Consider the following 15,833-nt stretch of genomic DNA (forward strand, 5'->3'; position numbering starts at 1 on the left):
TTTCCGTAAAAGTATTCCATTTCTACATACTTTTCGAATGAAAGAATATAGGCGGTTAGGATCTCACATACAAATGGGCGTAGCTGAAAGTAACATTAAGTATATACATGCGCTATACGGAAAACTGTTAGATGTCAGACATCCTGCAACGGCATGATGTAACATATAAGGGCAGTGCATATGTAGCATATGGATAACGTATACTCCGTACTAATTTCTAAAGTAAGCAAGAGGATACCGTGTATATGTACAATATACCGCTGTCCGGAGAACGGATTTTTCTCAGTGTAATTAGTATTGCGGATAAAGGGGCAAAAGACGTGATAAAAGAATTTATACAATAATAGATAATTTGGGCAATTCTGCTCTAAAATAAGATAACAGTAATTTATTAAACAAATTATTTTATTTAGGAAACAATGGCAGGTACAAAAATATAAGCTTTGTGTATAATTAAAACAGAACAAAAATAGTATACTGAATTATTTTACAAAATTAAAGAATTACTTTGAGAACAATTTATGGAAAAGAACCTGCATTACTGGAACTGGAAATGGATACCCTTGTTTCACTATGTAAGGAATAGGTTTTGGAAGTGGAACTCCATAATGCTTTGGAACTGGAACAGGGATAGGTTTAAGAACTGGATATAGAACACGTTGCGTCACTGGAACAAAAACTTCTTTGTCCTCAACAACTTTGTAGGGCTTTGGTACAGGTATCGGAACATGTTTCACAACAGGAAATGGAATATTCTGCGTTATAGGTAAAGGAACATGTTTAACCACTTTTACAGGTAGTGGTTTTATCAACGGAACAGGAACATGTCTGATAATTTTATGGTAATGCTGCTCAACAGTCCCTAAATTGGAAGAACTACTACCTGAGTCCTGCGAAATATCTCTATCGGTGCTTTTATCTAGATTTGAAGCCATTGCCTTAGAATCCATGGTTTGTTCCTCAAACCCTACCAGGTTCCTGTCCAATCCTTCAATCCTTTCCCTCCCACTCTCGTGGTTACCAGTTGCTCCACTTCTCTTTCCACTTTCCTCTCCGTTGGCTTTGTCAGCACTCACTAATAGGAGGGCAAAGAAGAGCTAAAAAGAGAAGAAATATTACGTAATCAATGGTTGGAACTTTGAAATATCCAATACATGGTAATTGAACCTTGGGAATAAGATTAGGTTTTTCACAGTTCATGAGAAGTAAACGTTGTACATGTTATAAATGTTGCAAATGTTCTGTAAATTAAATATATATCATGTCCATTCATTGCACGGAAAGAAAAGGTTGATGAAAAATATATCAAACGATGTATTATGATACTCTTGACAGTGCCATTAGCAGTGGGGGTATTTAGGGGGGGCTTCCGGGCTTAAGCCCCTCCCGAAATCTTACTTACTATAGTAAAGTATATGAAATATCTTGTGGAATTTTCACATTTTCAGGCAAAGCTCCCCCCCGAAAGTTAGCAAAGCCCCCCAGAAACAAAATCGTAAATACGCCACTGGCCATTAGTAATTATTGTAAAAAAAATAACATTTGAAATAACCTTCATATTAAAAAATTCTTGTAAATTCTCTCTTCGCAAATGTATATACAATACATATATGAAACGTTTGAGAGCAAGAGCTGTTGGCTTCACCCAAAATTATCCTTAACTCTTTCAATTCTCCTCGTTTACTGAAAAAAAAAGGGGGGGAATCCTTACAACACCTTCTAATCTGTAAGATCGTAGCTAAATTTAACACACACGTCAGTAATTTAGTTGTTCAGTTCGCGTTGTTAGTAAAAGTTTATGTGAACCATCTTTCTCTCTCTTAGATTGAGTATTTCAATTGAGATCAAATAATATAGAAACCCTGCTCAACCACAATACGAACTACATTTAAAAATTCTTTTCAAGCGGAACATCAGTTATTCTTTGTAGAAAATAGTGCTGTTAAAATCTTTCGAATGTTCGTTTTTAGAATGCTTTTGTGTGTTATCCAAATATTTGTTTTCGATATTCGAAGAATTATTCCGTATTCGAAAAATTGTTCGATTAACTATTGTTATCTGGACAATAATAACTAACTAACTTACGGCATGTAACCCGGAGGTTTGACGAAGCGACCACAAAAGCTCTCCACTGGCTTCTATCCTTAGCGAACTGGATCCAGTTTTTACTTCGTATTCCTATTTCTGCGAGATCCATTTTAATATTGTCCTCACATTAGCGCCTAGGTTTTCCTAATGGTCGTTTTTCGATTGATTTTCCAGTTAAGACTTTGAAAGCGTTCCTACTTTCTTCCATTTCTGTTACATCTAAACCTCCTAGACTTGATGACCTTAACAATGTTTGGTAAGCCGTATAAATTATGTAGTTCCTCGTTATGAAGTTACCGCCATTTCGCATTCTCTTTTCTCTTGAGTCGGAATATTCGTGTCAGGATATTGTTCTCAAATACTTTCAGTCTACGTTCTTGCCTCAGAGTAAGCGAACATGTTTCGCAACCACAAAGAGCAACAGGCACGATTATCGTTTTATATATATTTTAAACTTCAAATTCATCTACAGATTCGCGACGGCAATAGATTTTTGAACTGAATAATAACATGAATTCCCTCCTTTTAGTTGACATTTAATTTCTTCGTGAATATGATTTTCGTCTGTTAATATTGATCCTAGATATTTGGAAGTATCCACTTTATCAAAAGTATTATTTAATATTTTATCGCATCGATAATTTGACGTATTACGGTCCCGACGGACTTCCATGTATTTAGTTTCCTCTGCATTTACTTCTAAACCCATGTCCCTGCAAGCGTTTATTAAGACCTTTATTATTATTATCCGCATAACACGAATATTCGAAGAATCTATTAGTCAAATATTTACCAATTGGTGGTCCGGAGAACTCTAGTTTCCGTGGAATAAACTTAGATATCCGTAGCTATTTACATCTCATAATTTATAAAAGATGTAAGTAATGATGTCATGGGCCGTTGTACTGTATGTTATATGATTATAACGTTTGTATATATATATATATATATATATATATATATATATATAAAGTTTGTAATTAAATTCTTTTAATATCGGTAACTATTCAGTAACGACACTAGCTATAATTTTGGGGAGGGACAAGCACAAGGGCAGAGACTATTTAGAAGGGTCAAATATATTTGAACACGCAAAATAGTAGTTTCGTATTACTTGATGCACAGTCAACGACAGAATTCTTTCCGTTTGATTAAATTAGTTTCGTAAAAACTCGAGAATACAAGGACAATTTGAGTAGAGTTTTCAGTAAATTAAAAAATTAATTTCCTGTACGTTCCTGCCATACCATTGTTGTACGTTCCAGCCATACGACCGTTATTCCGAAAATAAGTTTTATAAAACGGAAATAACTTTTGTTGCTGACTGTACATTACAATACATTTCTGGGGAGATAGGCTAAGCCGTGAGGAGGCCGTCCGACAACTTTGATCCCTCTAGCGTTGTCACTACACTTATCTCTCAACTTCTACTACTACACAGATACCAAACTTTAAAGGAGTTGAATTCGTACCTTGCTTTAAAAATAACCTAATCAGTTTTCCTTGAGTGAGAGACAGACTTTTTCATGGAGACCGGACTTTTACACACTAAAAGCGGATCGAAGTCCCCATTTCAGAATGTGATAAGGTCAATAACTCACCATGCATATACTAATATATATATATATTACACATATTATTATTATTATTATTGTTATTGTTATTATTTACAATTTTAGCATGGATTTTAACATTGTGCAAAATTGGAATCACATGTTATAGGAAATGTGCTATTAAGTATTCATGTATGAATAGTTATTACTGAAAATTTGAATTATTTTAGAAGGTTCATTTGTTTTATTTTGTCGTTATTTGTATAAATAAAATGTATGGATCATCACACTTAACTGTCTAGTACTAATCTCATAAACTAAATCATGCAATGCTGCAGATATTATTGAAACATTTACTTATGAGAGATGAACAAAATAGCATAATCGAATTTGAAGAAATAGTTAATAATAATAATAATAATAATAATAATAATAATAATAATAATAATAATAACGAATTTTATATGCCTTCATTCGTGGATTCCTGAAATATTCTATTGTTTGGCGCAAGTTTGCACCTCCGTTTGTTCCCGCAAATGTACTTAGTCGAAATGGTTCATAAATCTATAGTTTATTTGTTTGATTGTTTACATGAAAACTTCCTCTCTGCTTACACATATTTATTGCCAATGTCCCCCCTTGCAGATATTTGCATAGTGCAAAATTTAAGCATATTTGTTCATTTGTTTAAAAGTTCCCAGAACGTATTAAGATAAATGGTTAACCTTACGTAAATAACGAACTCTGATTCGTAAAGGTATAATATTTGATATTGACTTCTCATTTAAAATAATTAGTCACGTCTTTCAGCGTTTGATATTTGACTTAGAATAGAAAGAAAGACTGTAAGAAGGAAAAGGGGAATGGAATTCGGCCATTCCACTTAAATATGAGTATAAGGACAGAAAATTGTTTTGAATATATATTATATAAAAATGACCTGAAAGGTTAAAAATTTACTATGCAAATCGATTTCTTGTAAAAAAAAAAAAAAGTTTTAGTTTTTGACTTTTAAAGTTACATGCTGCAAGAAGTCAGTCAAAGGGGGAATTTACCAACACTTTTGGACACCCTCGATTATAACATGATAAGCATTTGATTCAGTTCCACTGCAGTGTAGACAAACACATACATCTTGGGAACTGAAACACAGGACTTTTAAAGCTTTTAGTATATTAAGTAGTTTACTATTTGATTATTTCTGGTACCAATGTAATTAAGTAACGCCCGTTACAATTTAGATATGTTTATATATATATATACAATTTGTACTAAAAGTCAGAAGTAGTAGCCTATATCTTTTGCAAAAGTGAAATTGAGCACATTGACAATAGAACAGGGAAGTGAATATCATTATATTAGCCCTATTTATTTATATATTAGGCCTATTAATTTAATAGGCAAAAACTGCGTAACTGGTGTTACATTTCCAATATAACGGGTGTTACATGTGAATTGTAAGCTTGGTTTGACAGTGATATTTTGTGCACTTAGGCTAGCTCTAAGGCTCTAAAGAGGGAATTTGAAGTTAGTAAAGTTATAGAGGGTCGCCTTTTGGAGACATGAATTATGGTAAGGGTGCGCAGTGTGCGAATTAAGGGACATTGTACTGGAGGTGATGAAATGCACTTCAAAGAAAATAATATCTAGGGGATATCGTGGGATGGGGAACTCTCTCATTCCCCCGTTAAGTCGCACACTAAGGAGCATAGAAGTGCCGTATTTCAATTGAGTACTCATAACATACTAGAAGTCTACTTATTCATCAGAAGCCCACTACGCTGCTATTGGAAGTATTCGTTTAACAAATCATTAGAGGCTGCAGTGCGACAGATTTTCGTCAAGAAACCATCAAGGAAGCAGAAAAACCCTACACTACAAACAGACTCCGAAGATGAAATACGCTCTACGAATGAAGTTGTGATCAGCCCTTTGCGGAAAGATGTTTCTGTTGTAATGTTCGTCTTGGTGGCAATGAAAGATGAAACGAGTAACAAAGACTGTCGTCAAGTTCGAATCTGTCAAGGACTTGTGGACGAAAATAAGTGATATTAGAGTTATGCTCTTAAAATCTTGCGGCTAAAAGAAGTTCGAACTACGCGGAAGTTTGGAAAGTATAATTCATTTTCATGACATGATTGGTCAACTGCCAACTCCGATTATGAAAATTAAAGAACAATATAAAGTTGTGTACCAGTTCAGTTCCAGAGTTAATGTTGCTGAAGCATAAGAACAATTGAGTTTTGATGATGAGCAGTGTATGAACAGATTTGCATGTTTAATACTAAAACTTTCCACATTCTTCTGATTTATATATTTATTATTTTGTTTTTCCATTTTCTATACTGAACTACATGTGTAACTTTTTATCTATTAACATTGTAATATTTTCTTGTCTACATAACATGTTCATTAAAAGTGAAATTGGTTTGATGTTCATTCGTACTGTGTAACACCCGTTACAATTTATGCAACACCCATTACAATATTAAACATTTTTTTAAAATTAAAACCATCACACTTATGAAATTCCTGTTTGCAATATTCACAGCGTCATACCTTTAGAAAAGTGCACACATAATTGAAAATAAATTTTGATCTGGACATTCGCAGAGTTTGACTTAACTTTACATGCATTTGAAAGTGCATGTCCAATTACTGTAATGCCCGTTACGCTACATTTTTCACTATCACTTATTTGGGGTATCATGTATGTGTAACGAATTTAGTGTTTACTAAGATATACAGACAAAGTGTATGTTTTAAGGCAGTTTGATATATCTTGACTCAGCAAGCACATTACTATAACAATTTCACTTCGTCCAAATGTAAACTCGTTACGACAATTATTATCATAAGATGTCCACATCTGAGAATTTCTTCCCCAAATACCAAGATTAGGTTGGTATTTGGACTTCTCATTTGAAATAGTTTGGCAAGTGTTTAATCATTTCTTGATATCTACCCTAGAAGAGAAGAAAAAAAAAAAAAAAAGAGTATGGGAGAAAGTTACAATTGTTATGATTGGATGACAATACCTCGAAATTTGATGAAAAGTAGAGACATGAAATTTGGTATTTAGATTTTCATTTTAACTAATTAAAGACATGTTTTAAGAGTTTTTCATATTTCCTCTAAAAATAAAGAAAACCGATGGGTACAAATAAAGAGTTGGGGTTGTTATTATTAAAATAAGATGGCGATATCTCGAAAGACTGTTAATTTAAAATAATTAAAGACGTTTATAGAGCTTTCTGATATTTACGGTACCATGTGCGCGCCCAGAATTTTTTGTTGGGAGGGGTACAAACTTTGGAGGAGAAATAAAATACTAGACGTCACTACGTCTATGTAGATTGAACAGATATTATTCTATACCCAATAAGTAATTGTAAAATGCTTCCAGCTACATACCGGTATTCAGAAAGAAATGACAAAACTTAATTGGTTTTATAAGTGAAAGAGTAGCCCTACAGATGAAGTGTAAAATCCAATGTTCATGCTATATCAATCATTTCCTTGTTAAGCAAGTATAGATTTATTGAGAAAGTGTACAAATGTACGTTGAGTAAGAAAGTTTTTGGGTGGGTCCGGACTCGGGGGGACCCTCCCCCCATGTGGATGCGCCCCTGTTCCGTACAAGAGAAGAAAAAAGTGTCAGGGTTTCAGGTTTTAAAATAATATGGCCATATTTCCAAATCCTTTAAGGTTAGTGTCATTAATATTTATGTTTAGGCTTTTAATTTAAAATAATTAAAGAAGTATTTCAGCGTTTTGTTATGTTTCTCTTAGAAAGGAAGAAAAGAGAGTGAAGGTTCCAGTTGTTATAATATGGAGGACATATCAGAGAGAGAGAGAGAGAGAGAGAGGACATGGATTTGTTCTAAAGCTTGGGCCGACGGCAATGAATTTCCAAAACAACAATAATTAGAAAAAATATTTATTAAAAACTTCACCGGATCCTGAAGGATAGGAGGGGCGGTGGTTTGAAAATTAAGTGAAGTTTATGTTTCTTTAAAAAAAAAAAAAAAAAAAAAAATACTGACTGGTTTCCAAAAGCTAATGTGGTGCAAATCCCCACAATGTACGAGGGCCTATGGAACCCCGTGATGCCGATAAACACGAAGAAGAGAATGTTTTGTCTTGAAAATTTAGCTTTATCACTTTCGAGCGACAATACGAAGGAAATACAGTGATCGTGATAAAACTTGAATTCGAGATTTTAACGAATTTACACATTTCATGACCATATAGGTACTGGAAAAGTAATTTTTCGATGTTTGTTAGTCTCTTTGTCTGTCGGTTAGTCCATCTGTCTGTTCCGATGAAAATGTGTTCACTCGCCTAGGAGGCCATACCATCAACGTACTGTACCTGCACCAAATTTTAAACATAAGGCTTTTATAAGATTCCCTAGGGGCACTTTTTTGGAATTATCTTCCCAGCCTCAAAATTAAGGGTAATTTCGAAAACTGCTCGAACAATTTTGTTTAAATTTTATAAATCAACATTTCATTAAGAACCCTATACTGTGGTATAAATCATTATTCTGGGCCTCAACATAGCTGTATGGACCAAATTTTCCGCGTACACTACCACCTGGAGAAAGCACTTAAGAAGAAATTCAGAACTGGAGCTATGTTCTTGGATCTCAGCGTTTGACTTTACGGCCTCCTCACTAAACTTCATCAACTTAACTTACCAACTACGATCATCAGATGGATCTGAAATTTTCTCTAACACCGACAAACAGAAATTAAAATTAATGACAAACTTTCGGAAACTATCCTACTTAATAAAGGTTCCCATAAGGAACAACAATTGCAAAATTATTATATATATGTTAATGACACAGCAATACTACAGAACAATACATGTAATTTGGCACTATTTATTGATGGCACGGCAGATTGGACTAAAGCAAACAATACTTAACTTATCCTGAGAAGATTAAAACAAGTAATTCAGTTCCAACGAGGGTGCAGTAGATAGTATCTTCAACTAAATCCACATAAAACACAAATCCTTTTGTGCTACCCTAGAGGCAAAGGCACCAGAAGAGGACGCAACCACTCTATTATGATTCACAATACTCATGTCTTTCCCACCAGGATGGCAAAATACTTGGGTGTCATCCTTGATAACAGACTTCATCTCAAAGCGCACATCGCAAATTGCTAACAAGGAAGCAATTACAATAACGTTCAAATTAAAACAAATCGTTTGACATCACTTTCACTCCGAAAGCAAAAAAGTAGCATCTACGAACTCCTAATCAGATCAGTACTCCTTTATGGCCACCCTATCTATAATCGAATCAACAACGAAGAAATTGCCAAAACCGAAAGATATTGGATCCGACGTATATTACAAATTGCAAATAGCAAGGACACCATTTATGACCTCGCAGAAATACAACCTATCGAACAAATACGTAATAAATCAATTAAAATTTCAAGTATATTTATAAACTACAAATGAAATAATTTTAGCAATCCCAGTTTACGGACGACGACAAGCCACACACAAATAATTCAACCGCAATGCTTCAGGCATATACTATGAACAACTAAAATAGTAAACTTCGCATCAGTACCAAACCACAACTTTGTTTTTGAATTAAATGACAGACTGAAGGCTGGTGCGGACTCCAACAGGATACGGTGTGGCGGCATCTCTTAAGAAGAACAACCTCACCAACAATAACAAACCAATAGTACCTCTTACAACTACAAAGAAGAACACGCCATACATTTGAACCCCGCACAATAATAATTTAAAAAAAAAAAAGAAAAGGAAAAGGAAAATAAATAAAAAACGAAAAGCACAAACAGAATTTTTCATTAGAACATAGTACCATTTCCAATATATTACACTATCCTCTTTCAATACACACACACACACACATAACAGAACAATGGATAAAGAATCATAAGCTAGACATCCTTCCATTCCTACATCTCGATTCCTAACTAATATTCTGAAACGTCTTGATATAATTAAAATAATTATAAAGTAACGTGTGTCATCTTTTCATTTTCCTAGGCTGTGGAACCATCATTAAAACCTTAGCTTCAATTTGAAGAGTATTTCGAGACATACCCCTAACTGTATATTTTAAAAGTATATTTGACCTGTTTCTGAGTTGAAGAAGAAAATGATGATTAACTCTACTAATGGTCACCTCTTCATACAGGGTGGACTAGTCTTACATGAAAGGTTTTTAAGAAGCTAACAATAGAAGTTTTTGTGCAACATCAATAAGTTGTCTGAGTAACCAAGTAATTACTGCATCGGCTTTCAACCTGCCGGGTTCGAATTACCACAGATCCAATTTTTTTAAACATGCTTCAATTTCTATTTCAATTCATACTCTGTTTAATGTGCAACATCTTCTCCTACAGAGTACGAAAGAGATGTCTGAATGAGGAGAATGACGGAGAGTTGGAGTAGGTCCATGAATGGAGACAAAGATTTGGAAACTTATTTCCCTTCAATCGTTTCAGATTTGATATCTTCAGTTAATCAACTACTTTCTAACTTGTGTATGATCAGAGTTTTTTTTTTTTTTTTTGTTTGTTTGTTTTTTCATTTCTTCTTACACAAAATGTAGTGAGATAGTACACTATGCACATAGAGAATTCTAATCTCATTGATACATGGCACTTATTGGAAAACATGCTCCAAACGATAGAGAATTTTTTTACAGTAGTCTTTTGTTTCGTTTATGAAATCAACAGCAAAGGCCTGTTTCAGTTTTCCACTGGTTTATCAACTGTCGTTTGCTGGTTGAAATATTATTTGCATTTGTTCACGCGTTTATGATAGTCACAAAAGTACTGGACTCGACCTAACGGAGTTTATAGTAGTAAATGGGGAGATACCTTTTCTACTGACTACACATACATAACGCATATTTTCCATACAAGAGGTTTTGTGCATTCTAGGTGCTTGGGCTTGAACATTAACAATATTCTCACTAACGTATAAGCTATATGTTGTGAGTTCTGAAGAATGAAACCTTCTGTGTTGTTTCCGTTTATTCCTGAGTATTTTCCTCAAAACATCATTTTCGGGACGGTCAACCTATATCGAAGTTATTCCCAGTAAACTATGCGTCAATCTCTTCTTCTAATAGTTTAGAAAATAGTAAATTTGGAGAATAAAAGAATCTACAATATAGAGAATACGTCCAAAAAACGTTAATATAAAAATATTGTTTTCAACTGAAAAGAAAAATGGACATGACAATGATATTTGTTGTTAACTTATGTTTTATTTCTCTTCTCCTTCATAAAAATGTTTCATTTCTTGGTGTAAAACAGACGACTATAGTAGGTAACACCTGTTGTCCAGCCTACAATTTTTTTGTATTAATGTAGAATCATTAGATATTAACGTAGAAATAACCAAGGGCGCCCATGTTGTGGTTTCCAAGGGAGGGGGCAAGTATAAGTGACGTTTCAAATATAGTTTCAAATTTTGCTGTAACTAATGTAAAAATTCTATTGAGTTTTCGATATTCCCAAGTACAATTTCCTCTTAGGGGGGACAAGCGCTCCCCTTGCCACCCTGATGGGCGCCCTTGGAAATAACTTCCATAAAAAGATAAACACTCTTCTTCCTTAAAGTATTCGAGAGTTATAATGTTTCGTCTTTCCAATAGCCAGCTATGGGTAAAACAGTGCGATAACTAATTCAAAGGTTCTTCCCAACTAACTTTAATCTATATATTTCAAAATGAAAATAATGATGTTTAGTTACTAACTCTTCCTACAGCCCTACATGTTTTATCTTTGGCATTTTTTGTTCGTTAAACACTAATAAAATTGTAGGATATCCTTATCGTACTATTTAAATAAAGAAACCTCTACATTTGAGGAAACTTACTTTCTTTTACCTGCTTGTCCTTGACCGATTTGAACCATGAGCAATGAGAATGATCGAGATATATATAAACAAAGTAAACACTACGCTTTATCGAAATCGTATAACTTCTACTTAGTTTATTCAGGAAAAAAATCTTTGGTATGTATATGTGCAAATTTCCAACATAAACTAGATTTTACAATCTTATTGTAAATGGATTGCAACCCGAAATGTCAGAATTATTTAAAAAATTAGTCGTTCACAGCACAAAGGATCCTAATACAATTACCAAAGGTGTCAGAAAATGAGACTTAAACTCTGTACGCTCTGTCTAAATATGTGGAAAATTGAATACTATTTTTTTTTAACATTATACGAGCATTTTACAATATGTGGGCATGAATATTTCAAGCACTGAAAGGAGCTTCAGGTAGATACCTTAAATACGATATGTGTTCAAATGACCAAGAGTGGACTTTGAATTCTTTGTACAGTCCACAGCAAAAAAACCTGCAATCTGAGCACGTAGGTTTATTGTGAAACGACGAATTCTTTTGCTCCAAAATAAGTGTGCAGGGGAGGACGCGGAGGTTTCTAGTGGTATGATTCGTGCCACTTAGATATTATGTTGATTCCATGCACTGTTAGGCGTAGTTTCACAATAAACTTACATGCTCATGTTGCAAGTTTTTGCTGCGGACTGTATATTGAGCTTTCCAAATGTGATTTTAAATCGAGTTTCACTTCAATTATCGTGGAAGAGATAGACGGAAGTCTTGTCAACCATAGGATATTTTATCATCAAATATGATAATTTAGGCTATATACGATAATGCTGTTGCGATAATAGGTGAATATACGATAATTTTAGAATGCACACTTTTTTAAAAGCAGTTTCTGAATGTGCAAATAAATTTTGCATGTGTTTCAAATGCTTATAAAACACGTACACTGAGATTTTTAACAGTCATTCTTGCTAAAATAAATCAATAAAGTTTGACAATTAGCAAATGACAACCCTGTATCCATTCTTTTAATTCAACTACGTGTATTACTTGACCAGGATAGCAGTGCGGTTTTGGGAGGATGGTGCTACTGTTGTGTTTACATCAGTTTCATGGCAAGCGCGGTGAGACAGGGGAGCGGAGAGTTTCACTCTGCAGTGTATCCAAATGTTTTTAAAAGTTGCAGTTTAGATGTTATGCATAGCCTAATCTATTTCCGCCTAATAAAGAACGCTAAGTTATGTGATTGTAGTGAACCATTCCTGCAATAATTCAGATGTATTGTGAATAGTGATATATGAATGGAAACTACCAATTTAAGAACAACACAGAACAATTGACAATTCAGTGAGATTTCTACCGTGTATTAAAAAGATTGTATAAAAATTCATTACGCTTTATTCGATGTCATTATAAAACAGAAGCAGCCTGTAAAACGCTGCTCTCGTTAGTTTGTTCGCAAGTTAATAAGAAGTTATATTTTTTGTTATTGATGTTCTTTGCTTGTTACTTAAGATGTTCTGCAAATAACTTCAATAAGTTTTGAAACTGTTTGTCTTAACTTGAGCCAAGGGCGGATACAAGCTGAATGTTTGGGGAAGGGGGGGTTGTTCGAAGTCAAATCAAGGTAAGAGTGTATTGCAAAAAAAAGTAAAACAACTATAGAAACAACTATAAAACAACTATAGATATTGTCTGCAATTTCTAGAACAGAAATGGCCACCTGCGATTTCGAAGGTGGACTCTTTTTTGAGCAAGAACGCCAATATAAGTAATTTCTTGCAATTTATTATTTGACTTCTGCAACGTAAAACAAAAAAGTAAGGCCTACCTGTTTTATGTTTTATTTTACATTTATAATACAAAGGAGAAAATTCTCAGGTTTTATTTTTAAAATAAAAAATATCCTATTCTGGGGCAATCGCCCCGATCGCCCCCTGGATCTGCCCCTGACTTGAGCATATGCGTGAAGTGGTTTATTACGAACAGGACAAAACGAACTATGATAGATTGATTACAAGTAATCCGGTTAGAAACACTGCTACTTTTATTTTAGTTCCAAAACCGGCCGCCCGCACTCTTTCGCTGGTCAGGTAATACGAGAGGGTGAAAATATTGTTGTTTTTCAGAATAGTGTTAATAAGGATAAAAAAAAAATGATGAGGTAGTGACGCCGATTATGAGCTTGAAACTGACGATTACTAGATAAGTTTATTATGTATTATTACTATTATTAGCAATATTATTCTTGTTTCTACAAGTATCAGGTGCATAACGATTATACGATGATTTTTTGTAATATACGATAATTTTATAGATAAAATCGATAATTTTGTTGGCAACTCTGACAGGTGGACAGACAGACACACACACACACACACACATACACACACACACACACACACACACACACACACACACATATATATATATATATATATATATATATATATATATATATATATATATATATATATATATATATATATATATATATATATATATATATATATATATATATATATATATATATATATATATATATAAGCCGCTTGAGTCGAATGGTGGAAGTACGTTCGCTTTCGAGTTCAAACTAACCTTTTGACTTTGAACTGTGGATGTATTTTCATATTTTATGTTCAAAATAACAAGAAATAATGCCAAATATTCTCCACAGTGTCTTTTAACGTGTATTTATTTGTTTTGTTGAGCACTTTTAAGTAATTCAATGCTTACAGCGACCATCAAATGATAAAAAAAAAAAAAAAAAAAATAGTATCCTTGTTCTTTGTGGAAACGTTAAATTCTATAATAAGCAAAACGTTAAACATGACTTTGCCAGAAAATGGTCCAATCCATTAGCGCACGAATTAGTGAAAATATACGCTTATTTTATCCAAAATATTTCACGAGCGCGTGATATCCGATGCTGTCTTGATACATTGAATTCTGACAAATATAGAGAAGCTGTCACTTTTATTACAAGCAAATATCAAAAAATATAATAGTTGTTTGTTATAACATGATTGAATTTTTTGTTGCAAATTTAATTATAAACAATGAACTGTTATTAAATAACTTTAAAAAGTCATTCAATTCATCATCATTATCATCATTGATATGCTGCCATTCTTGGTAGGTCACTTGCTGAAACTCAGAAGTTTCCATACTCTACGGTCTTTCGCTAACTTTTTCGTCTTTCATTCAATACAATAACGGAATAATGAACAATTTTATTTTAAGGGTGGTATACCTTGCTTTTGTAATAAAAAAAATACCAATACAAAGTAACCCTTTGACATAATGTGGTGCCATCGCAATTGCAGGGTGTCTACTGATACTGGAAATACTGGAAATACTTGAATTATACTGAGATTTAATTTTGATACTGAAAATACTGGAAATATACTGGAATTTTGATCCACATATTGGAAAAATCATGAAACTGGTAATTTGTCAAGAATACTTTTTTGTAATTGTCTTAGACACAATTTTGTATCCATTGAGATTGTACATTTTTCCAAAGCAAGAGTGTATACATTTTGTAATTAGTCATTTAAAGCAATAGGTAGAGTGCAGGGCTGTGAGAGGAGTAGGGAGGCCCTTTAAAAAATGTTAAAAAGTCATTGTATTTTTAAAAATCAAGGTTAACTAAATTTATTAAAAATAAAATATTCTTTTAATGGTAAAACAATTACAAACCGGAAATCATCAAGAATGTGATTATTCCTAAAGAACATTTTAAAAAAAAAAAAAAAAAAATCATTGTATTAGGTACAGGAATTTTGTTGATATACTGAATATACTGGAATTTTGAAAATGAAACTCGTAGATACCCTGCAATGAATTTCATGCGTTTGTGGTATACTTTTTATTAGTGTGCTCCCACCCTACGGTTGTCAAAACTATACAAATGTTAACACTATACACATATAGTTAAATACTTAACACTTACTGAAATTTTCATTTCCTCCAGCACCATATTCCTCCAGGAGAGCTGAACAACAAATAATCTATTGTTTTTTTCTATAAATTGTTTTTATATATTACATCCTTTTCTCGGTTGAGATAGTTTTGATAATTTGCTCAGACGCTATATCTTTAATATTCCAAATGGCCAAACGAGAACGCACGCTAACAATGGGGGAAACCGAAAGTTAAGTGGGCTTAAAAATAGAAATCTATTGTCATGTTAGCATAAGAAATATGGCAGAAAGAAATCGTAAATTATTTTTGCTGGTAGATGGACAAGCAGATACTATAAAAAGAAAAAAAAAAGGTTAATGGCTTGCATGACGAAAAACATAAGCAGCTCAAG

At 33.4% G+C, this 15,833-nt stretch overlaps 1 protein-coding gene across 1 annotated transcript; it reads right to left on the reverse strand.

Annotated features, from left to right (window-relative positions):
* Nucleotides 1–427: 427 nt before the first annotated feature.
* On the reverse strand, nt 428–15,506 carry LOC145695037 (uncharacterized). The gene is made up of 2 exons (XM_081771868.1): nt 15,471–15,506; nt 428–1,097 (listed from the first exon to the last, which is right to left on the reverse strand). Exons 1-2 carry the CDS (start codon nt 15,495–15,497, stop codon nt 504–506), a joined length of 621 nt encoding a protein of 206 aa, XP_081627994.1. The 5' UTR covers nt 15,498–15,506; the 3' UTR covers nt 428–503.
* Between the last annotated feature and the right edge of the window lie 327 nt (nt 15,507–15,833).

This window comes from Thermobia domestica, chromosome 9 (genome assembly GCF_964235325.1).
Source record: "Thermobia domestica chromosome 9, izTheDome1.hap1.1, whole genome shotgun sequence".
NCBI lineage: Eukaryota > Metazoa > Arthropoda > Insecta > Zygentoma > Lepismatidae > Thermobia > Thermobia domestica.